Source organism: Xenia sp. Carnegie-2017, unplaced genomic scaffold (genome assembly GCF_021976095.1).
Source record: "Xenia sp. Carnegie-2017 unplaced genomic scaffold, XeniaSp_v1 HiC_scaffold_23, whole genome shotgun sequence".
NCBI lineage: Eukaryota > Metazoa > Cnidaria > Anthozoa > Malacalcyonacea > Xeniidae > Xenia > Xenia sp. Carnegie-2017.
The window spans coordinates 2193079-2216241 of NW_025813486.1; the positions used below are offsets into that span (position 1 = coordinate 2193079).

General features: G+C 34.7%; 4 protein-coding genes across 5 annotated transcripts; 2 read left to right on the forward strand and 2 right to left on the reverse strand.

Moving 5' to 3' along the window:
* Positions 1-356: 356 nt before the first annotated feature.
* LOC124448014 (cilia- and flagella-associated protein 52-like) lies at positions 357-10332 on the forward strand. The gene is made up of 15 exons (XM_046999024.1): positions 357-515; positions 1005-1341; positions 2260-2388; positions 2511-2610; positions 2684-2740; positions 3398-3558; positions 4353-4410; positions 4915-5027; positions 5521-5669; positions 5942-6151; positions 7684-7724; positions 8280-8326; positions 8396-8498; positions 8964-9098; positions 9727-10332. Exons 1-15 carry the CDS (start codon positions 452-454, stop codon positions 9871-9873), a joined length of 1851 nt encoding a protein of 616 aa, XP_046854980.1. The 5' UTR covers positions 357-451; the 3' UTR covers positions 9874-10332.
* Positions 10333-10583: 251 nt separating this feature from the next.
* LOC124448015 (autophagy protein 12-like) lies at positions 10584-11969 on the reverse strand. 2 transcript variants are annotated; one of them, XM_046999025.1, is made up of 5 exons: positions 11665-11969; positions 11250-11411; positions 11014-11150; positions 10875-10937; positions 10584-10808 (listed from the first exon to the last, which is right to left on the reverse strand). In XM_046999025.1, exons 1-5 carry the CDS (start codon positions 11720-11722, stop codon positions 10749-10751), a joined length of 480 nt encoding a protein of 159 aa, XP_046854981.1. In that variant the 5' UTR covers positions 11723-11969; the 3' UTR covers positions 10584-10748. The 2 variants fall into 2 exon arrangements, with proteins under 2 accessions (XP_046854981.1, XP_046854982.1); XM_046999026.1 differs by having other exon boundaries at positions 11781-11966.
* On the forward strand, positions 11530-20486 carry LOC124448013 (calcium-dependent protein kinase C-like). Its single transcript, XM_046999023.1, has 18 exons — positions 11530-11646; positions 11813-11854; positions 12052-12201; positions 12287-12321; positions 12438-12517; positions 12719-12830; positions 12908-13048; positions 13937-14090; positions 14470-14701; positions 15926-16069; positions 16430-16603; positions 17233-17324; positions 17439-17501; positions 17836-17974; positions 18673-18753; positions 18841-18948; positions 19499-19639; positions 19740-20486. The coding sequence occupies exons 1-18, from the start codon at positions 11615-11617 to the stop codon at positions 19887-19889; spliced, it is 2070 nt and encodes a 689-aa protein (XP_046854979.1). The 5' UTR covers positions 11530-11614; the 3' UTR covers positions 19890-20486.
* Positions 20487-21555: 1069 nt separating this feature from the next.
* LOC124449398 (probable DNA-3-methyladenine glycosylase) lies at positions 21556-23047 on the reverse strand. The gene is made up of 2 exons (XM_047000314.1): positions 22482-23047; positions 21556-22136 (listed from the first exon to the last, which is right to left on the reverse strand). Exons 1-2 carry the CDS (start codon positions 23008-23010, stop codon positions 21799-21801), a joined length of 867 nt encoding a protein of 288 aa, XP_046856270.1. The 5' UTR covers positions 23011-23047; the 3' UTR covers positions 21556-21798.
* Between the last annotated feature and the right edge of the window lie 116 nt (positions 23048-23163).

Below are 23163 nucleotides of genomic sequence, written 5' to 3' on the forward strand. Positions count from 1 at the left end.
GCTAAAGTTGTCGAAACGTCAGTCAACAACAACAAAAATAGTCCTTCTCAGGACTATACCAACCTGGCGATCTACATTTACAAACATGGAACGAGCTATTTGTTGGCCAAACATGAATGCAGATGTGCGTCATAACTGTCGTTTAAAGTTTGCTCGATCAAAGTTTGTAGTGTGCGTGTATGTCAAAATATATCATATTTTATCTCTACGGATCACGAGAGAAATGTTAGCTCATTCATCCTCATTACTTTTTTGCTTTCTATCATGTGACGGCCGCAGTATATTCCGGTCAGCGTTTTAACATTAATGCATGTGCGCATGCGTTGTAATTTATCGTGTCTTGTTGCCAAGGGGACGAGATTTTGTAAACGATGAAATAATTTGAAAATAGATTGTCTTATTTCTTCTGTAAAAAAGATTTATTTTTTCACGAAAATTTTCGAAAAGATCGATGATGGACAATACAGCAGAGGACATTAAAAAATTAGAGCTGGTTTCGACCATTGGATTCTCAGGTACGAGCGCAGATACTGAATATTTACGTTGAAATTTGAAATTATCCTATAAAAAGTTTGAAATACAACCATTGTTCAACTGCATTAATACAAATGTTATGATAAAACTTTTTGTTATTTCTCATTATATTTTTCTACTTTGAACTTTTGTATAATTTAAAACGGCTTGATCGTCTTAACAAAAGTATTTTACTTTGTACTTCTGTATAATTTAAAACGCCTTGGTCGTCTTAACAAAAGTATTTTACTTTGTACTTTTGTATAATTTAAAACGGCTTGGTCGTCTTAACAAAAGTATTTTACTTTGTACTTTTGTATAATTTAAAACGGCTTGATCGTCTTAACAAAAGTATTTTACTTTGTACTTCTGTATAATTTAAAACGGCGTGATCGTCTTAACAAAAGTATTTTACTTTGTACTTCTGTATAATTTAAAACGGCTTGATCGTCTTAACAAAAGTATTTTACATGAATTTTCTTCGTTAAAAGGAGGTGTTCCTGGTGGTCTTATTGTTCATCCTGATCAACAACATTTGGTCTATTCAGTTGGAAATACTATTGTTGTCGAAAATATTGTCAGTAAGAAGCAAAGATTCCTTGTTGGCCATACAGACAATATATCTTGTGTAACACTATCCAAAAGTGGACAATTCATTGCATCGGGTCAGGTGACCCACATGGGTTTTAAGGCCGACATCATTGTGTGGGATTATGGGAAATGCGCCAAATATTGTTTGCTGACACTGCATAAAGTTAAAGTTGAAGCGCTAGCCTTCTCTCCAAATGATAAATATCTTGTTTCTCTGGGTGGACAAGATGATAACAGGTTTTTTGTGCTCAATTTTTGATTTTAATTTTTGTGTTAAGACAAGTTTCCATGAGATATGTATAGTGCCCATGTTGTCAGCTTGCAAAACTGTTCATGCTATGTAGAGTTTTGTGTGTTCACTCACTCACTGTAAAAATCATACATTTTTACTGGGAAATGAATTATGATAATGATGTGAAATTTATATAGCAGCACCATAACTCACAAGCTGGCTATGTCAATGACAAAAAGATGTATAAATGAGTAGCTTCACCTCTCTCCTCCACACTACCTCATACTACACCACACTACCCCCTCCACACAACCTCTCTCCTCCACACTACCTCATACTACACCACACACTTCATACTTTACACTTCCATCATGCACATTCATCTCCATTCCTTTTCCTTCCTGATTCCACGGATTTCCTCCATTTGATCTCCTTCCATTCCATTTATCCATTCATCCTCCGATTTATCCATCTTTCATCATTCATCCCCAGACCATTTCTCCCTCTCCAATTCCCCCTCCACTACCTCCCCCTTCCACCCTTCCCCCCCTCATTCTCTTACTATGTTTTCTGTCAATCAATAACTTAATGATTTTTGGACAGGTTAAATAATATTTGTCAAAGAATGTTTTGAGAAGGACTGTTTTTGTTGTTGTTGACGTACACACAGTACAATGACGTAAGAACCAGATAACAAATACGGCTAACCTGACGTTTACTCCTCATTTGACTCTGAAGATGACCACCGCTAAGGTTGTCGAAACGTCAGTCAACAACAACAAAAACAGTTCTTCTCAGGACTATACCAACCTGGATGATCTACATTACAAACATGTAACGATACTCCCGGGTTCAAACCATTTACTTTAAAGAATGTTTTCATAACGAAATCATTATTCAATACTGTCAATATATTTCTAAAGTGTTGTTATCTGGAATCTTGAAAAAAAGCAAGCAATTTGTGGCTCACCAGCAGCTGTACCCAGTTCAGGAACGTCATACGTCATTGCATTTTCAAACCACAGTGATGAACTCTTTGTTACAGGAGGAAAGTAAGTATTTTTTACCAAAATCTTTACCGAAGGAAAGTATGTATTTTTAGTTTGCAAATTTTTTTACCAAAATTTTCATCTCTGCTTCTGATTCCTCCTTTCATTTTATGCGTCTTTTTCAGCAAAACTTTACGTGTTTGGGAACTAGATCTTGCTAATAGAAAAATCAGACCAACAGATTGTAATATGGGTCAGATAAAACGCATCATTAGATGTATAAAGGTTTTTCGTTGGAATTTTATTGAAATCAACATATTTTACTTTTTCTAGTTTTGTAATTTTGTGTTTTATGTAGGTCGCCGAAGATGATTTGTCATTTTATTGTGGCACTACAAGTGGTGATATTCTTGAGGTTATAACTTTATCTAGCAGTAGTAGCAACGTTGTCTACAGAAATGTTTTAAGGTGGTGATGGGAGGCTCATTTCACCCATTTGAAACTCATACTTTTATTGCTTACTGAATGTCGACTTGTTGAACGTTTTTGCCAACTTATGTATCGTAAATTTTTACAGCTGTTATACCTACATTTTATTGCCTCTCGTCACCCCTCTACATCCCCTTGGTTCCCGTTATCCCTACCTGCCTGTTGCTCCCGTTATCCCTCTACATCCCCTTGGTTCTCGTTATCCCTACCTCTCCGTTACTCCTGTTACTTCTCTACATCCCCTTGGTTCCTGTTATCCCTACTTACCCGTTGCTTCTGTTACCCCTCTACATACCCTTAGTTCCTGTTATCCCTACTCGCCCGTTGCTTCTGTTACCCCTCTACATACCCTTAGTTCCTGTTATCCCTGACTGCCCGTTGTTCCTGTTAGCCCTCTACATACCCTTAGTTCCTGTTATCCCTGACTCCCCATTGTTCCTGTTCCGCCATTTAGTTACACAAAAATTTTGCTTATAAATGTGTTTGAAACTTCACAAAACAAGTTCAAATTCCCTGACAGCTTTCTGCGCAATGGCGCATTCCCTGTTTTATCGCCTTTTTTATTGAGTTTCTTCTTTTACAGATAAATATGAAGACAAGATTGTTTCGACATCACGGTCCACAGAAAGAAAAGTTCAGCTTGGGTATAGAGGCTTTACAGCTACTCAAAACAGGCGATGTGTTAATCGGATCTGGAGATGGAACGGTTGCTTTACTAAAGAAGAAATCTTATGAAAGGATAAAGTAAATAGTGAATGGTTACACGTTTTGTAAATGTAGATCGTCCAGGTTAGTATAGTCCTGAGAAGGACTGTTGTTGTTGTTGTTGACTGACGTTTCTACAACCTTAGCGGCAGTCATCTTCAGAGTCAACCAAAGGCAGTATAACATTGAGAATTGGGGGGAGGGAGTGCTATTATTCATCTATGCATGTTTTGCTTTATTAGTTTCTATTGAAATTAATTGTTTTTATCGATCATAACATATGAATGTATGAATATAGTCCTCCCCGCCAATTATCAATGTTCCACCGCCCTTGGAGTCAACTACCAATCTCCACTACGTTTTGTGCTGTGTTTGTATCGTCAACGTGTCGGAACAAAAAAGGTATTGCTTGTTCGTAGATAGTGAACATCTCTTTCTCCATGGTTTGCATGGCAATTTCAGTTCTGTGTAATTGTTTGTAATGTTTATTCTTTTACAGGAAGTAAGTTGTAGTCAGACAAACTCCAGTAACTTCATGATGTCTTCTGTAGGTAGTGGAAATACGTCTTTTGTGTTTGTAATGAGAGTTTAAAGTCTGAAAATGACTACCGCTAAGGTTGTAGAAACGTCACTTAACATCAACACCAACAGTCGTCTCCAGGACTCTACAAACATGTACTATCTACATCTACAAACATGGTACTAAAGTTAGAGAAGTTGCTACATCAGAAAATTGACAGCTACTCCTATCAAACAAAATTGCACTATCAGACTGATTCATGGTTTCAGAAGATTGTAAAATATTCACTTTAAAATCCAACGTTTTTTTTTAGAAGTACAAAAGTTGACGGTGGTGTGACATCCTTAACTTTACGTGGAGCTGGTCATCAGGTAATAACATGTGATAATAGCTTATTGACGTCATCAGCTGTATCTGACAAAATCAACGTTGTTAATGACGTCATGAACTGTATCTAACAATATCAACTTTGTTAATGATGTCATCAACTGTATCTAACAATATCAACGTTGTTAATAACGTCATCCTGAAAATATCAACGTTGTCAATAATATCACATTAGGAGAAAACTACACTTTTACATCAATGATATTAGTATTACATATTTTTTAGAAAGCACTTAAGTAGCCTAGTGGGTCTTTTACTGCCTTTATATAAATATTTCAATTTTTACTGACTGTGAAAAAAATAGATTTCTTAAGAGCCAGCCAAATGATGTTAGTGAGGAAATGTTTCGGAATTAACGTACTTTGACAAAATCTTTTAGCTAGCTACGCTACTTTAGGAAAAATTTGTCTGTTGTTTGCAAGTTTGCGGTGAGAAATTGAATCATTTTTTACTGCGTTTTCTCCTAAATGAGTTTTGTTTTCATTTAGTTTTACGTTGGAACACAAATATCCCAAATTTATCGCTTCAATCTGAGCGAATTCTCCTGTGAACTCATTAATACATGTCATTATGAAAAAGTTTTTGATGTTGTTTTCCCACAGTAAGTTTTAAAATCATTTACGCGTGTTGACCAATGTGTCATGTTGTGGAAAAAGTGCGAGGATTGGCAGACTTAGGTTCAGTCAACATCCAAAATGCAATTCGCTTGGTAAAATTTTATGCTTGAGAAATTCAAAACCAATAACTTGTGATTTCGAATATAAAATTGAACTCTTTTAAAGTTTATATTATTAAAATTAATGCTGAATCCACATATTTTATCTACACAACAAAATTCACATCCAAATTAAATAGTACATTTAATCTATGCAGCGTAATTTACCTTCACAGTATAAGCATAATTTATTACATAGCATAATTCATGTGTACAGCATAATCATTACATAGCATATTTTACGCGTGTACTGCATAATTTAGGTGTAGGCTACAACATTGTTTGTATATTTAAATATGCAGCATAATTTAAATAGACAGTATAATTTATGCAACATTGTACATCTAGAGTTAATGCTGTTTCAATATTTTTTACGCAGCGCTTATTCAGATGTATTTGTGACGTCATCTAAGAACGATATACGTGTCTGGAACACTAAAACAAGCAAGGAACTTTTGCGTATTACTGTTTCTAACATGGATTGTAACGCTGTCGTTGTCAGTGTGGACGGCAAATCAATCATCAGCGGTATTTATTCTGCATTTCTCATTGGAAATAAATTAGCACTGGTGTTTGGTTAAAAATGATGGAATGGTTTGTTCAGTATTAGTTGTAACACTTGGTCTATAATAGTTTAGAACTAACAGAACCACGAATATTGAAATAAATTATGATAATGTTCTAAAATTTACATAGCAGAACGAAAACTAGCGTGCTCAGATTGGCTACGCTATTGCACACAAAATTACTTATCTGTGATTGCCATCCTCGAACTGCGAATAAAAATCGTTAAATTTTAGGTTGGAGTGATAACAAAATACGTGCTTATTCACCTCAAACTGGAAAACTTATCTATACAATCAATGATGCTCACAATAAAGGAGTAACCGCCATAGCAACAACGTCTGATGGCGAACATATAATTAGCGGGGGAGGAGAGGGTCAGGTTCGTGTGTGGATAGTCTCTCCATTAATACAGAAAATGGAGGAAGCAATGAAAGAACATAAAGGTGAGTTAATGAAAATTATCCATCTATATCATGTTACATCCCTGAGAAGGCATCTCTCTCTCTCTTATTTGGTTGTGCTGTGAAAAATTCATTACCTTCATTATCCATCTATATCATGTTACATCCCGGAGAAAGCATCTCTCTCTCTCTCTTATTTGGTTGTGCTGTGAAAATTTCATTATCTTCATTATCCATAAATATCATGTTACATCCTGGAGAAGGCATCTCTCTCTCTCTTATTTGGTTGTGCTGTGAAAATTTCATTATCTTCATTATCCATAAATATCATGTTACATCCCGGAGGCATCTCTCTCTCTCTTATTTGGTTGTGCTGTGAAAATTTCATTATCTTCATTATCCATAAATATCATGTTACATCCCGGAGAAGGCATCTCTCTCTCTCTTATTTGGTTGTGCTGTGAAAATTTCATTATCTTCATTATCCATAAATATCATGTTACATCCCGGAGAAGGCATCTCTCTCTCTCTTATTTGGTTGTGCTGTGAAAATTTCATTATCTTCATTATCCATAAATATCATGTTACATCCCGGAGAAGGCATCTCTCTCTTATTTGGTTGTGCTGTGAAAATTCATTACCTTCATTATCCATAGATATCATGTTACATCCCGGAGAACGCATCTCTCTCTCTCTTATTTGGTTGTGCTGTGAAAAATTCATTACCTTCATTATCCATAGATATCATGTTACATCCCGGAGAACGCATCTCTCTCTCTCTTATTTAGTTGTGCTGTGAAAATTTCATTATCTTCATTATCCATAAATATCATGTTACATCCCGGAGAAGGCATCTCTCTCTCTCTTATTTGGTTGCGCCGTGCAAATTTCATTATCTTCACTCTTTGTAAAAAACATCAACTTTCAAATAAAATAAATTATGCTAATATTCTGAAATTTACTTCGCAGGACTAAAACTTTCAAGAAATCCATGTCATTTTCTGTAATGTCAATGAATTTGTTGCTCAAAATGTTGAGGCTTTTGATTGTTGTTGCGTTGTTCTTTTGTTACTCTCTAATCAACGAAGATTTGAAATGTTTAATGTTTATTTGTCAATAAATCTCCCGCCGCGACAATTATTGTAAAAAGTACCGACATTTTAAATTTTCCAGGGACAGGTAGCACGAAGCCTGGATAGCGTTATCCATTGGATAGCAAAAATTTTCAAACTTGTAAAAAAGGTGTTTATATTTTTCTTGCGACAAAAGAATTTTGTAATCTTCGAAACAGTATTTTATTTCAATGATTGCACAGTTAAAATCGCATAATTTTCTTTCATTACAGATTTTTTCAACGATCAAAAAAATTTGCTATTCCGTGGATAGCGCTATTCGGCCTTCGTACAACCGGCTCCAGAACGTCATCAATCCACATTATCATTTTTATTTGACAACGCAGTACAGGAAACGTGAAAACGTAGTGCTGTGTTTTAAAATATTTTAAAGTATATATATGCGTATTATCTTTTTGTAGGATTATCGTATGATTTTTAACAATTTTTCTATCCTTTCAGGCTCCGTGACTTGCATTAAAGTTCGCAAGAATGATCAAGAGGTAAGTCTCCTGATCACCAAACTTCATCAAAATATTTCACTTGCTCAAATTCTTTTAAAAAACACTTGAGAAAAACGACGATTTTTTTGAGAGCAAACATGTTTCGACATTATCAGAATGCCATCTTCAGTGCAGAATGGTTAGTGTTAAGTAATATGATACGTGATATGAATAAATTAATTACAATGAATAGGATTATGATTCAGTTACTAAATATAAAATATTTACAAAAAAGGAAAAGAAAAATAAGTATTAAGAACTTATAACAAAAAATATTATTATAAAGTAAATATAGTGTTGTAGTGGTGAACTCACTTCTACCAAAAAAATCGTCGTTTTTCTCAAGTGTTTTTTAAAATTGCTGCTAATTAGAAATTATGGTAATATTATCTACGACTTAACTCAAATTCTTTTCATACAAACGAAAGAAAGATGTCTTCCAGCAGTTTCTTCATGTTTCGAAAAACAGTAAATATTTTTAACGTGAAATTGTGAAACTCAGGAGTAGCTTTTTCTCACAATGCATGTAAACCATCCCCAATTCTTTTGTTTCAGTGTGTGACAGCCAGTACAGACGGCAGTTGTATAATTTGGGACTTACAGTAAGATATTATTACCGTTATCCAATCATTAATGACTATGAAATATGAGTTTTCTTCGTGTATTTTTAGACGCTTCGTACGAAACCAGGTGATTTTTGCGAACACTCTCTTCAAGGCAATATGCTACAGACCAGATGAGTGTCAAATCATCACAGCTGGTACCGATCGAAAGGTTATACATGTTTGTTATTTTTAAGGCGCATTCACGCGATCCGATTTTTTCATATCTAAAACACTGATAGTGTGAACACATATAAAGTGAGCCCCCGACAATTGGATCTGTCAGTCTGAAAAGTCAGATGGAAATAGAACCTGCTCTATTTTCGTACCATACAACTCACACACCATACTTTCCAAAGTTCATTTGGTGCAAAACATTAGATTTGAAAAAGGCTTGGAAACGACAACAAAAATACGCGAAATATATCGATAAATGTACTGGGTAACACAAATGTCTGCTCTCACGACTTTAAATATCTAAACGAATCTAAATATCAACGAAATTTTCGGACCGTCTGAAAAAGCAATCAAAAGTCGGAACCAAAACAATCGAATCGGACAAATCGGATCGTGTTAACGGGCCTTTACAAAGATACGAAAGTTTTCTAAAGATTTTGATGATGTGTATGTTGTTTAGATTGCTTACTGGGAGACTTTTGACGGAAGCCAAATACGTGAATTGGAAGGTTCAAAATCTGGTTCTATAGAAGGTTTAGATATTTCATCTGATGGCATCTATCTCGTCACGGGGGGAGCAGATAAACTTATTAAGGTACGAGGATGATAGTGGAAGACTGTGATAATAAAGTGTTGATATAATCTGGGATAATCTTGAAACTAAGCAATGCACCTGTTGGGGAAAAAATATGAAGTTTTAAAAAGATCTTGCTTTCATCTTTACAAGAGATGAGTCGGTATCTCCCTTTATGATCAGTGTAATGATTGGCTCGAATTACAAAGAACTACAATTATATACGCTATATAGATATCATAAACCAAAGAGCGAATATTTATTGTTCTTCGCTATTGTGTGTGTAATGGAAAACCCATTAACATCAATACTTAATGTAAGAGATAAGTGTAAATGATCCAGAGAACGAGAATAATTAAAGATATTATTGATGATTGAAGTAGGATGTCATTGTTATCTAAACGGGATGTCCTTACAATTCGTGATTGATTGAGATATAAGAGTGAGCAGCATGATTATTTACGACGAAATCAATGCACTTTTTGAGAAATTTACGCAGTATAAAATTAACAGGTTTGTTACCTTAATAAACACAAAGAAGGTTTAGTTACTTTGTGCAGTTATTATATTGGCATCATGTAGAGATTACTTTATACAAGGATTACATTAATGATTCATTCTTAGTGTACATTTGTCATTTTAAATTAAGGTTTGGAAGTATGAAGAGGGATCAGTGACTCATATTGGTGAAGGCCACAGTGGCGATATAACCCGGTTAAGAATATGTCCAAATCGACAATGGATTGTTAGTGTTGGTACAGATGGCGCAATTCTTCGCTGGCGATACCCATTTTGAAAAATGATAACAGTTTCAATTGTCGATTGTTGATAATCGCCATTTTATTGATAATTTTAACGACTTTTCTCTGGAACATTTTTAAGTATGTTGCTTACTTCGATAATTGAATTTAGAAACATATTTTCGTGAACAATTTCTTTGATTGGTTTCTCCAAAAAAACAGCTGACGAAATGTTTAGTTTAAAGAGGCGTTGTTAAATCCATTAACTTTTAAATGTGGACGTACGAACTTTGAAGCATTTCCTTGTAAAGTAAGCTAAAACTGACGATAAGTAAACACTGTTTTGTTACAAACTGTCTAGCCGAAAATATGACAGATTTTTGTATAGAAACGACTTTAATTATGATTTCCAGGTTTTAAGCAAAGGTGTTAACTACCAACACAGCGTGGCTGCCTTTCTTCCATTATTTTTATTTTTTACCTAGTTGAAAGAACCCAGTAAAAATCATTGTCAATTTTTGGCTGAGTATTTTTATTCTTGAACGTTGCTTTCTAAAAAACTCACTTTTCTATATGATGTTAGCTTTTTTTTAAGTTGAAGATGACATTGTAGGGACGTCAGCTGATGTTTTTCACCTGTTCATAATTACTTTGAAGGCATGGCTTTATACAGCAATAATTATAAAAGGAAATTATTGAAAAACGAATCCAATATGTTTGATAAGGAACCAATGTTTACATGTGAATGCAAGAAAAGTTTCAGAAATTTAAAGAGCTTTTTATATTACAAATTTGTGTGCAATTGATAAGTATATACATTGTTTACTAACACAGTAAAGAGTTTTTACTCTTTTTGAGATTTTTGTTTCAACTCTTCGTTTCTAGGCAACCGCAGTAGCAATTGAACAGCTGAAAATATTAATCTTTTTAATCATCCCCAAGCTTGAGTCTTGCAGTAGTACAGAACCAACTTTCCATCAGCACCGAAACACTAAACATAAAGAAATAAGCTTGACTATAGAAAAAGCAGGATTGTGATTTACTGCTATACACTGACCTCATAAAGGTTCTGGATGAGTTGGTCTGGGTAAGGCACAAAGCACTGGTTGACATAGAGAAACTATACAAAGAAAATAAAATTTTGATGTCCATGAACGAGGTATGGTTTTGACTATTTTGTTTATGTTTAAAAATACCAAAGATTCCGCTGGGGAGCATTTTATTCGTTTTCTAATAAATTCAACCACAAAAGCAACGGTTTTATTTCCACTGACTGCCCATTTCTTCTTCTTCATGATCGGTGCATCGCCAGCAGCTTTTAGCAAAACATCGACTAAATACAAACATTGCTGTTAAGTGTGGCGATTGTTGATATGAAGAAAATAGATTTGAATTCGATTTTTTAACATGGTTTGTAAGTTTGAAAACGTACTTTTAACTGTTACTTCTTTGGAAGTACTTTTTTCTTCATTTGTAGGTTTTTCTGCTTGTTCTTTATCTCCTACTTCATGTGATTTATCTGATTTATTTATACTCTCGTCAGCATTAGCGTCCGCCATTTTGTAAAAGATGCGCGATATTGCTGCATCGAGACCTGGGGAGGACAACAGGACTTTAATATTTATATGCTAAAAAACAGTGAATACAAAAATAAAAAATATTCTTGAACCTTAAGAAAATACAAATTTTTATCTTATCTGCGAATGCGCGAAATGTAGTACTTTCGACAGTTGCTTTCCCTGCTACAATTATGGGAACTGTGAATTTTTCCATTTTTTTAGAGACGATTTTTAAGCAATGTTTGTTAAAACAAAAAAGATATTAAAAAGGTGATTACTATATCTTACTTGACAAAGTTCCACAATTCTTTTTGTTTTTATCGTAGCAATATTTATGAAACCCCATTTTTTATGACATGTATTTAATTTCTCTAACTGTATACCGCAAATTAATATCATCTTACTCATGAATTGTTGTTTTTTTCATGGTTCACAGTCGATGTAACAAAGAGATCATTTCTTCTTGGTTTGACAATGGGTAAGTTATATGGTTTAAGGTTTTCTTGCCGAAAGAAAACCTTTGTAAGAGCACACCCACGCTAGCTTTTCGTTTCTTCCTGAAATGTGTGGTTTGTTTTAATTTATTCAAATGTTATAAATTTCACAGGCGGTCCGCCAGCTTCCCTGTCATTTATAAATACATAAATATATTTATTTATTATACATGGCACTTAGAAAAATGGCAGACGACAATTTTGGCAATAACCGCATGAATAGACGAGGTGCTATCAAGAAACAACTCGTTTCTGTTGTCAAAGGGCACAAGTTTGTCCTGACCTTTTTGAAGCAACCTTCATTTTGTGCTCATTGTAAAGATTTTATCTGGTAAGCCGACGATTGTAAAACGGATTTTGTTTGAAGAATACGTCTTGAGATTGGTCGTGCAATAGTTGTTCTCTTTCAATTTCAGGGGCTTCCTGGGAAAGCAGGGTTTTCAATGTCAAGGTAGCCTTATGAATTCCCTATTTCCTGTTAAATTTTGACGTAAATGATGCATTTAGAGCATTCGCTTGTCCAGAACATTTTCGAATTTATTGAAGATTAATATTTATCTTTCACAGTTTGTTCGTTTGTGGTCCATCGTCGATGTCATGAATTTGTATCGTTTGATTGTCCAGGAGCGGACATTGATAACACAGAGGTATAGTTTCCATTTTAAACCGATGTCAAATACTCAACTTGTTTTTTCGGCGAATGTCACACACGGCTGGATGTTAATCACATCCCTCAATCACATCTATCTTATAATTACCCAGCTTTGCGAACCACATAATGGAAAACCGCATTAATCTTTTCTCTTGTGAAAAGATATCTGTTACGTCCGCAAATGTTCTTTATGTAGAGACCTGTTAGTCCACATAATTTCAAAGTTCACACGTACACAAGTCCTACATTCTGCGATCAATGTGGCACCTTGTTGTATGGCATTATACGCCAAGGATTACAATGTGTCGGTAAGACTGTTTATTCTTTTATTTAAAGTAAATTTGGAAAGCTTTTTGTATATTGTTTTTACTTTCGTGTTCGGTAGATTGTCAAATAAACGTCCACAAACGCTGCGCAGATCTTATACCAAAGCTTTGTGGTGCGGATCACACTGAAAAACGAGGCCGTATTCATTTAAATGTCGCTTTCAATGGCTCAGACGGTCGAGGACTATTAAATGTTGAAGGTAGAAATTTGTCGAAATATATATCTGTGTTTACATTGTTAAAAGTTGTCGTAAACATTTGTTCGAACACATTTGTGGGTGACTTTTGATTTGTTCTTTGCTAATCTATCTTGTCATTTAAAAAGTCACATACTCCGGAAATTGTTGTACTTCAGAGTTAAAATTATGAGCAAGCGTTTAGTCGTTCATCGCTCGACAATACATGGATTTTTTCAAAGGAACCGCAGAGGTCAACGGAGTCGTCATCCTTTCAGTTTTTATCGACGTTTTTGCGTTAAATTTGTTTTATTTTGCGTAAATATTACATTTGTATTATATTTTATATGAAAGTACAGTTCTCCTTGCAACATCTCAGACATGTTTTATGTCCACAATGCCAAGAAATTCATTTATTATGAATTGTTTGTGCCTGTCATCACGCCTTTAACAGGTTGAAACCGGCAGCAGCCGGAATTTATTCATATTTCAACACCTTTCTGTTAAAGCAAGGAAACTTTTTTACTACTAATTTTGCATTTTTGGCCATTTAATTACGTTGAAATGTATAATTCGACGTGCTACCTGTAATTGATTAATTTTTATTGTAAATTGTCTAAAAATATTTCTTAATTGTAATATACTATACCCAGAAATTACTCAAGCATTATAAATAAAGTAGTTAGTATCAACGCGATTATTTACTTATTTTAAAGACCTTTTGTCTTTTTCTCTGCCCAGACATTTGTATAAAACAAATGATGAAGATATAGTTTCCATTAATGTACTTAAAACACCAACATTAAAGTTTAATTTTTTTGGCAGTTTTAAACACATATTTTGACATTGTAAATGTCATCACTAAATATTTACCAATTTTATTCTTCATTAATTTCTGATAATTTATTTTAGTGCTGGAAGCAAAAAATTTAATTCCAATGGATGCAAATGGATTGTCTGATCCATATGTAAAGTTGAAACTCATTCCAGATGCATCAACAACAAAACGAAAGACAGAAATAAAGAAAAAAACCTTAAATCCAATGTTCAATGAAAAATTTCAGTTGTATGTGATTAATTGTATTTATCATTGTCAGAGAACATTGGGTCTTAAATAGTCAAGCTTTTGTCTCTTTTTATCGTACATTGTTGTTTTCTGTTCATATCTGACCCATGTTATGTTCTGTTGTACCTTTCTGCTCCTATTTGCCCTTTCTTATCTTGCTTTGTTGCTTTCTGTTCCTGTCTCCATGCTTTGTTTTGTTTCTTTCTGTGCCTATTTGTCCCTTTTTATCTTACATTTTTTATAACTGTTCCTTTGTATGCTTCATTATTTTTTTGTTTGTTCCAACTTATGATTTTTAATCCCCCCAACATGCTGCAGTGGTTCAATATGATGTTGTCATTCCAAATTTTAAGTGTATAACTAACATTTTTTACCACAGTACAATTGAGGAGAGCGACCATGACAAGAGGTTGTCTATTGAGGTCTGGGACTGGGATCGAACAACAAGAAATGATTTCATGGGATCACTGTCGTTTGGTATCTCAGAGTTACTCAAAGAATCTCAAAATGGATGGTTCAAGTTATTGACTGCTGAAGAAGGAGAGTTTTATAACATTCCCATAAATGATGACATTGGCCAAGCAATGGCGGAACTTTCTAAAAAATACAAGGTTAATTTAGCAACTGCTATGAGAGTATTTTCTTCTTGACCCCCCCTGCCATATATTAATGCGAACATCTTTTGTTCCCCTTGCTGTATGAAGTGTGTGCTCCCCCTTGCCATCTATTAATTTGAGTATCTTATGGCCCCCTTGCTGTATGAAGTGTGTGCTCCCCCTTGCCATGTATTAATTTGACTATCTTTTGGCCCCCTTGCTGTATGAAGTGTGTGCTCCCCCTTGCCATGTATTAATTTGACTATCTTGTGGCCCCCTTGCTGTATGAAGTGTGTGCTCCCCCTTGCCATCTATTAATTTGACTATCTTATGTTCCCCTTGCTGTATGAAGTGTGTGCTCCCCCTTGCCATCTATTAATTTGAGTATCTTGTGGCCCCCTTGCTGTATGATGTTTGTGCTCCCCCTTGCCATCTATTAATTTGTATTTTGCTGTATGAAGTGTGTGCCCCTTGCCATCTATTAATTTGAGTATCTTATCCCTTGCTGTATGAAGTGTGTGCTCCCCCTTGCCATCTATTAATTTGAGTATCTTATATTTGCTGTATGAAGTGTGCTCCCCTTGCCATCTATTAATTTGAGTATCTTATATGCTGTATGAAGTGTGTGCTCCCCCTTGCCATCTATTAATTTGAGTATCTTATGGCCCTTTGCTGTATGAAGTGTGTCCCCTTGCCATCTATTAATTTGACTATCTTGTGGCCCCCTTGCTGTATGAAGTGTGTGCTCCCCCTTGCCATCTATTAATTTGAGTATCTTATGGCCCCTGTATGAAGTGTGTGCTCCCCCTTGCCATCTATTAATTTGAGTATCTTATGGCCCCCTTGCTGTATGAAGTGTGTGCTCCCCTTGCCATCTATTAATTTGAGTATCTTATGGCCCCCTTGCTGTATGAAGTGTGTGCTCCCCCTTGCCATCTATTAATTTGAGTATCTTATGGCCCCCTTGCTGTATGAAGTCTGTGCTCTCCCTTGCCATCTATTGATTTGACTATCTTGTGGCCCCCTTGCTGTATGAAGTGTGTGCTCCCCCTTGCCTTATTCTGAGAGTAATGTAGTACACAATCCTCATACTCATCACACTGAATTGAGTTAATTAAGGCATTAAGTGTAGTAAAGTATGAAGTCATCAATTTTTTAAGGTCATCGTCTAGTTCAGATCATCATTTGTCTTTTATGAGAAGATTTCTGTTTCTATTGATTCATTTTTTTTTGATACAGTTTAAATCTGACAAAGAAAAAGAAAAGAATCATGAACAATCATCGAAAATCAACAGCAATCAATCCAACAACAATATCAATAAACGTTATACTATGGACGATTTTAATTTTCTCAAAGTTTTGGGTAAAGGCAGTTTTGGTAAGGTTAGTACACAAAGTATTTCCTGGTATTTCCACAATCTAAATCACTATCTATAATGACATAAATTAACTCAAAATCTTGATTTAGCCTAAAGATAATCTTGATCTAGTGTTGATTCTCAAGATAACCTTGATTTATTAATCTTGATCTAGTGTTGATTCTCAAGATAACCTTGATTTATTTTCATACCTGAAAATTATTTTTAAGTGCCAATCCTTGCAATAATATTGATCTATTATTAATCCTGTGGTTAATCTTGATCTTCTGTTAATCCTCATTATAACCTATTTATCCTTAAGATAATCTTGATCTGATGTCAATCTTGTATGTAATCTGGATATATGAAAATTAATCATGTTTAGGTGATGCTTGCAGAACTGAAAACGTCCAAAGACGTATTTGCAATTAAAGTTTTAAAAAAAGATGTCATTGTACAAGGAAATGATGTGGAATGCACCTTGATTGAGAAACGTGTGTTAGCATTGGAAAGGAAACCACCATTTCTTACAAATCTTTTTTGTTGTTTTCAAACAATGGTTAGTGTTTAACTAGAGTACCCTTGTATGTGGGACTTGTCCAAAGGGGAGCTGGGGTTTTGTACCAGTAGCGGATCCAGTGTTAGTCAAAATAGGGGAGCTGGGGGTTTGTACCAGTAGCAGATCCAGTGTTAGTCAAAATAGGGAGGGAGGGGGGAACTGGGGTTTTGTACCAGTAGCGGATCCAGTGTTAGTCAAAATAGGGAGGAGGGGGAACTGGGGTTTTGTACCAGTAGCGGATCCAGTGTTAGTCAAAATAGGGAGGAGGGGAACTGGGGTTTTGTACCAGTAGCGGATCCAGTGTTAGTCAAAATAGGGAGGGAGGGGGAGCTGGGGTTTTGTACCAGTAGCGTATCCAGTGTTAGTCAAAATAGGGAGGGAGGGGGGAACTGGGGTTTTGTACCAGTAGCAGATCCAGTGTTAGTCAAAATAGGGAGGGAGGGGGGAACTGGGGTTTTGTACCAGTAGCGGATGCAGTGTTAGTCAATATAAAATATAGCTGCTTGATTTTAAATTCAAAGTACTTTCACAAAAACATTATTGGTTGTGTATTTTTAAACTAAAAGAATATAGAAAATTTATGTTGTGTCTCTTGTTATAAATTTTATAGAAATTTTTCTTCTTTATAGGATCGTTTGTTCTTTGTCATGGAATATATAAATGGTGGCGATCTCATGTTTCATATTCAAGAATCAGGGAAATTTAAAGAACCACGTGCTGCGTAAGTGCTCTCCTTACATATCACGTGCAGCGTGAGTGCTCCTTATTAATCACGTGCAACGTGTGTGCTCTCTTTATTAATCACGTGCAACGACAACTAATTTATATTTTTCAGCTTTTACGCAGCCGAAATTGTTCTTGGTTTGTTGCACTTACACGGAAGGGGAATAATTTACAGGTTTGTGAACTTCAAAATTACCCGTAAATAAAAATTTTATGTGAAGCTGTTGAATTGATTATTTTATAAAGATGGCTACTGAAGTATTGTACTGGAATAAATTCTTTTGCCTACAACTTCGATATTTTGAGGTTTTAAGCCTGTTTTCCACTAGACCACGTATCGTAACGTATCGTAGCAGAACGTAACATGGCGCATGCGTGCTATTGACCATCAAATTCATAAGCACGCATGCGCAATGTTACGTTTCGCTGCTTTGCGTTACGATACGGGGCTAGTGGAAAACAGGCTTTACTGTCTAAAGTACGTTATCATCATTCATCGTTATACGTAGAGATCTTAAACTTGACAACGTCATGTTGGATTGTGATGGTCATATTAAAATTGCTGATTTTGGAATGTGTAAAGATGATATGTTTCATCCAAATAAAACAAAGACATTTTGTGGAACTCCTGATTATATCGCACCAGAGGTAATCTTTATTCATGATGATTTTTTGCAGCTAATAAATGGTATTAAAGTAAATGGTTTGAACCCGGAAGTATCGTTACATGTTTGTAAATGTAGATCGTCCAGGTTGGTATAGTCCTGAGAAGGACTGTTTTTGCTGTTGTTGACTGACGTTTCGAAAACCTTAGCGGTAGTCATCTTCAGTCGCTCTGTCGTCCAAATGATCGTAATAAAGTAAATAGTCTGAAGATGACTACCTCTGAGGTTGTCGAAACGTCAGTCAACAACAACAAAAACAGTCCTCAGGACTATACCAACCTCGGTGATCTACATCTACAAACATGTAATAAATGGTATAATGTTTAATTAAGGTCCTGCCGCGTTTATTTATCATTTACTTTTTATTAACCATGCGCCAAGATTTACTGATAATTGTTAACAAACCCAAGTGTTTACGTAAACACCAAAAGACCAAGCAATGGATGTTTGTAAAAGTGAATTATAAGTCTTAAGGCATTGAAGAAAGTGCATTTGCTGTTTGCTTTTTGAAATGTATTTACTTTTTTTCAAAATACATCACTTGTCCTTTACGGTTAGCCAATGGTTAACAAAAGTAAAATATCCAATTAAATCCTTTCTCCACTGGAACGGAAACTAGTTATAAAATAATTTGTGTAAAAAACCATCCAAGTGGAAGTTAAATTATTCTTTACTTCTTAGATCATCGCGTATCAAGCCTATTCGTTTGCTGTGGATTGGTGGGCACTGGGAGTGTTGATCTTTGAAATGCTGGTTGGCCAGGTAAGATGAACACCACCAAACACACAATACGACAGTTCAATTGCTTCATTACCTTACAATACCAATTTTATGATGTATTATTTATAGCCTCCATTTGATGGTGATGATGAAGATGAGCTTTTCAACTCAATATTAGAACACAATGTTTCATGTCCGAAATCGATTTCGAAAGAAGGAGCGTCTATTATTAAAGCGGTTTGTTTGTTATTTTTGCATTTCGATTTCGTAATGAAGAGAATGCATTTTTGATGAGTTGGTTGTAATCTTTATTGTAACTTCATCCATTCAGATGGTCTCTGACGCACATTGCATATGTTTCAAACGTAAAGTTTGTTTGAAGCTTCAATGCATCCTAGTTTAACATTTTTTCTGTTGTTTGAACATTAAACTTTTTGTTAGCGAGGGGCTGGCTACACTAAGCCTGTATAATGCTTTTAACTGCTTTTAACAAAGGGGACTTTTTCAAACGTTTGTTGAACTATTATTAAAATTTGTTTTCGTCATCTTTGTGGTAATATTTTATTCTTTTGATTGCCTCGTTTAAGTATTTAGTATCTTTTCACCTGCAAAGATATTTTCAAAATAGTCAAAAAATACTTTCCCTCGCCAAAAAGCGTTATCTATATTTTACGTGAAACTGATATCAGAAAAGTATATTCTGTTGTATTTGGATAAATGTAGTGACCATGTTTGTTTTGCTACAGAGATAAAACATTATCAGCAAAAATAAGTTGTTATTTTATAGTTTTTGACGAAACATCCGGACAGACGACTTGGCTCTGGTCCAAACACGGAACGAAATATTAAGGACCACTCTTTTTTCCGTCATACTGATTGGAGGAAATTGGAAAATCGAGAAATCCAGCCACCATTTAAACCAAAAATTGTGAGTTCATCATCAACTATTTCTTTTGTCAATTTTATCGTCATATATTGAAGGACAGAAATATTGTTATAACTTTATGTGCTTTTAATATCTCTTTAAGAAATCAAAACGTTCATTTGACAATTTTGATTCGGAGTTCACCGACGAAACGACGAGACTTACTCCTTGCGATAAATCGTTCATTGCTAACATCAATCAAATGGAATTTGCTGGATTTTCGTATGTTAATAATGAATATTCTCACCAATAATCTTCAAGTTTTATGTGTATATATTATTGCACATATTTTGGTGAGTACTAATGGAAAATTTATTACATACACACATCCTTCGATGTATAAAAACATTCACTAGAATATGCAATTGTTGGTTATGCTGCATTCTACCTACTCTATAATTGGATGTAGAATTTATCGACTGTAAATCAAATGGTCACCTCTAAGTGTTTTGAGGTGGTGAAAAACAATGAATTTAGTCAACTGCTAGGATATAAAATTGATTTTAAATGGGATGATTTTGGATAATGTTGATAAATTTACTGTTCTTAGATGCTCTATATTCATATCAATATGTAGATATTTCGCATCATTTAGTTATAAGTACGGCAGTTAATATTTCACGAATAATAAAACTTAGCGCCATCTTTAGGGTACGCATTATTATATGTCAATTAATTTATTGTAGTTTGTTGACAGACAGATTAGTATTATGCATTAGTGACTAAAAATAACTTTAGAATGAATATTTTAAAAATAGTTCATGAAAAAATAATGAAATATCATTAGTAATGTCAGGTAGATAATTATAAGAAATGCTTGTGTTTTTTAAATTAAAATATGAATATTGTATTTGTTAAAGTGATTCATATTCTATATGATAGCATGGGTTTTAGTCTTTCATATCGAGCATGGGTTACAATAAATTATTGTAAATCAAGCAGAAATAGTGTCTTCGTGGAAAGGGAAGAAACGGGTTGAAAGTATTGTTATTGAGCTGCTAAAAAATTAACATTAACAACACATGAATTGTTAGTAAAGTAAATGGTTTGAACCCGAGAGTATCGTTACATGTTTGTAAATGTAGATCGTCCAGGTTGGTATAGTCCTGAGAAGGACTGTTTTTGTTGTTGTTGACTGACGTTTCGACAACCTTAGCGGTAGTCATCTTCAGAGTCAAAAAAACAACAAAAAGACATGCGACCCTTAAATAGTAAGGAATAAGTGAATGATTTTGATTGGTTAAGATTGGTTATTGAATAATATCGACATTATGCAGCACCAACAAGGTTCTGGACGATTTACTGGTAAAGCATTAGAACTTGTTGAGCGACAGTTATGTTCAACCTATGTCATCCTTCTCTTTTATTACATAGCGTAAAATCAATTTTTAATAACATCTTGTTTCCAGATATTTTTAGAAAATGTGCATTGTCATACTGACGATAAAAATATCCTTATTGTAATAAGCTTTGGTTCATCTAACGATATAATCTTTGCTCAGCGCATTGCAGCTAAGTTAAGTCGTCGAGTTCATATCTTCATTATTGGTAAATTATTTTTGGATGCAATGAAAATTGAACATAGAAGTTTGGCTAGCCAGACTGATGATTTCATTCAGACAACATTTGAGGAACTACCTAATGCAGGGGTGGGCAACTTCTCCAGTCGGAGGGCCAGATTTAGGAAAATGAAGTTATTGGTGGGCCGGATTATTACATGAATAATATTCAATGGTCGGATACAGTCGACGGGCCAGTCAAAATCCCTTCAGGGGCCGGACCCGCCCGCAGGCCTTATGTTGCCCACTCCTGACCTAAAGTATCATGAAATATTGACCAAACTTTGTCACAGCACAACATTCTCAAGTATATAATAATCAGTTATGCTTGCGCTTTTTAAATAAAAAGTATGAATATTGTACTAGTTAAAATGATTCACATTCTTTATACATATTTCATTGATTAATAAATGAGTTTAAGATCCAGCATTCATAAGAATACATTACTTTACTATATTTGCAATTCACAGCACTTTACATTTAATCCTACTTATAACATTTTAGTACTTAAATATTGTTTAGAAGTTTTTAACCAACAACAGTGTTGTTTAGGTACTTTGATGTGAAAAAATTCAATATAAAGTATTTTGACCTTCTCTAGATTTAGCAGTGGATAGCCAGTAAATTTGCCTCAATCTCTTTGTCCCTTACACTGACATTTTTATTTCCATATATGTAAAATCTATACTTTTTCTCTGCTGCATCTTTGCCATAAGATTCAATACCAATTCTTGTTGTCTTGACCACTGACAATTGATTTGTTTTCATATTTGCGATCCAAAAATTCTCTGATGTCGTCATATCAATGTTATTTAACTCATTCTTGGTAATATCGAAAGCAGAACACAGTTTAGATGGACCGTTGGCAAGTTCATAGTCTTTAAAGACCTTTGCTTTTCCTTTACGATTCGCATTTCGAAAGTTTTTCATTTGTTCCATACCTTGAGGCAAAACAAAATATTTCTTCAGTAATGGAGGCAAGTGTTAAAAAAGACTTAGTTAAAGGAGTTTACAGGTGCATCAAAAAACTTCATGAAAAACGTGACCATAAAAGATCTTGTTTGTCTCATTGCCTTAAAAGGAATGGCTTTTCACTGGAGCTCCATAATACCTGGAATGTTCATGGGAAAGAGATCAGCTGTCACTAAGTGGTTGAGGGCAAGAAGTTAAAGCATGGTACTTTTCTAATGGCAACATGGTATTCTGTGGTTGGAAAATTTTGAATTGAAAAAGACTTAAAGAATTAAATAGAAGTTTGCAAAATTATGGAAATCAAATCAGTTTACCACACAATGGTTCCAAAGCTCTAATCAAAACACAAGCTCCTTCGTCAGCACTCGAGATGTTAAAACAATAATACATTCCATATATGAAGTACACATACGATGTTCCGGGGGGTTTGTACATTGGAGCATTTCGTGAGGTTCGTCTCCCCCCGTATGAGTGACATGCTGCATCATTAATTCCCAAATAAGCTTCTGTTTCTACAATTATTCCACATAAGATTTCACCCTGCTTCGTTTTTCTGCACAAAACTTTACCCAGCAAGTCGATCGCCAACTTTTCAGTTGAAGAGTCAAAGAAATCAAAGCTCAATCTCTTAAACTCGAGGGGATTAACAAGAATTGACTTGTTTGAATTGCTAGTACCCAAATTACCAGGATTTGGCAAACTTTTTACTGTTTGTTTTTTCCAAGACCTGGTCCTTATTTTAGCTGTTTTGCCAACTCGTGTTGTCTTGTCGTTTTTTGTTTTTTTAAAGTATTTGCTTTTAATATTTTTATTAATGGTAATTGCACTTTTTGATTTCGCCATTTTAACCGTGGAGGTCTGGGACAGGCTGCTCGGAGGCCCGGATGACGTTTCCGTTGTATAATATATATATTTTTTCAAGCGTTTGAAAAACTTGGTTATGTTTTCTTCGCAAAAATAGTTTTGAGACGATGTTAACGTTGAACAACAGCTCTT

Excerpts from the sequence above, each read along its gene's own strand:
- LOC124448013 (XM_046999023.1), top strand. The coding sequence starts at position 11,615 with ATGTTTGTTAAAACAAAAAAGATATTAAAAAG. Across the intron at positions 12,202-12,286 it reads CATTGTAAAGATTTTATCTG|GGGCTTCCTGGGAAAGCAGG; the intron begins GTAAGCCGACGA and ends TTTCAATTTCAG. Across the intron at positions 17,975-18,672 it reads CTGATTATATCGCACCAGAG|ATCATCGCGTATCAAGCCTA; the intron begins GTAATCTTTATT and ends TTTACTTCTTAG.
- LOC124448015 (XM_046999025.1), bottom strand. The coding sequence starts at position 11,722 with ATGGGGTTTCATAAATATTGCTACGATAAAAACAAAAAGAATTGTGGA. Across the intron at positions 11,412-11,664 it reads GAATTGTGGAACTTTGTCAA|GTCTCGATGCAGCAATATCG; the intron begins GTAAGATATAGT and ends TGTCCTCCCCAG. Across the intron at positions 10,938-11,013 it reads GCTCCCCAGCGGAATCTTTG|TTTCTCTATGTCAACCAGTG; the intron begins GTATTTTTAAAC and ends TTCTTTGTATAG.
- LOC124449398 (XM_047000314.1), bottom strand. The coding sequence starts at position 23,010 with ATGGCGAAATCAAAAAGTGCAATTACCATTAATAAAAATATTAAAAGC. Across the intron at positions 22,137-22,481 it reads AGCTTTGGAACCATTGTGTG|GTATGGAACAAATGAAAAAC; the intron begins GTAAACTGATTT and ends TTTTGCCTCAAG.
- LOC124448014 (XM_046999024.1), top strand. The coding sequence starts at position 452 with ATGATGGACAATACAGCAGAGGACATTAAAAAATTAGAGCTGGTTTCG. Across the intron at positions 2,611-2,683 it reads GCATCATTAGATGTATAAAG|GTCGCCGAAGATGATTTGTC; the intron begins GTTTTTCGTTGG and ends TGTTTTATGTAG. Across the intron at positions 3,559-4,352 it reads AAATCTTATGAAAGGATAAA|AAGTACAAAAGTTGACGGTG; the intron begins GTAAATAGTGAA and ends GTTTTTTTTTAG.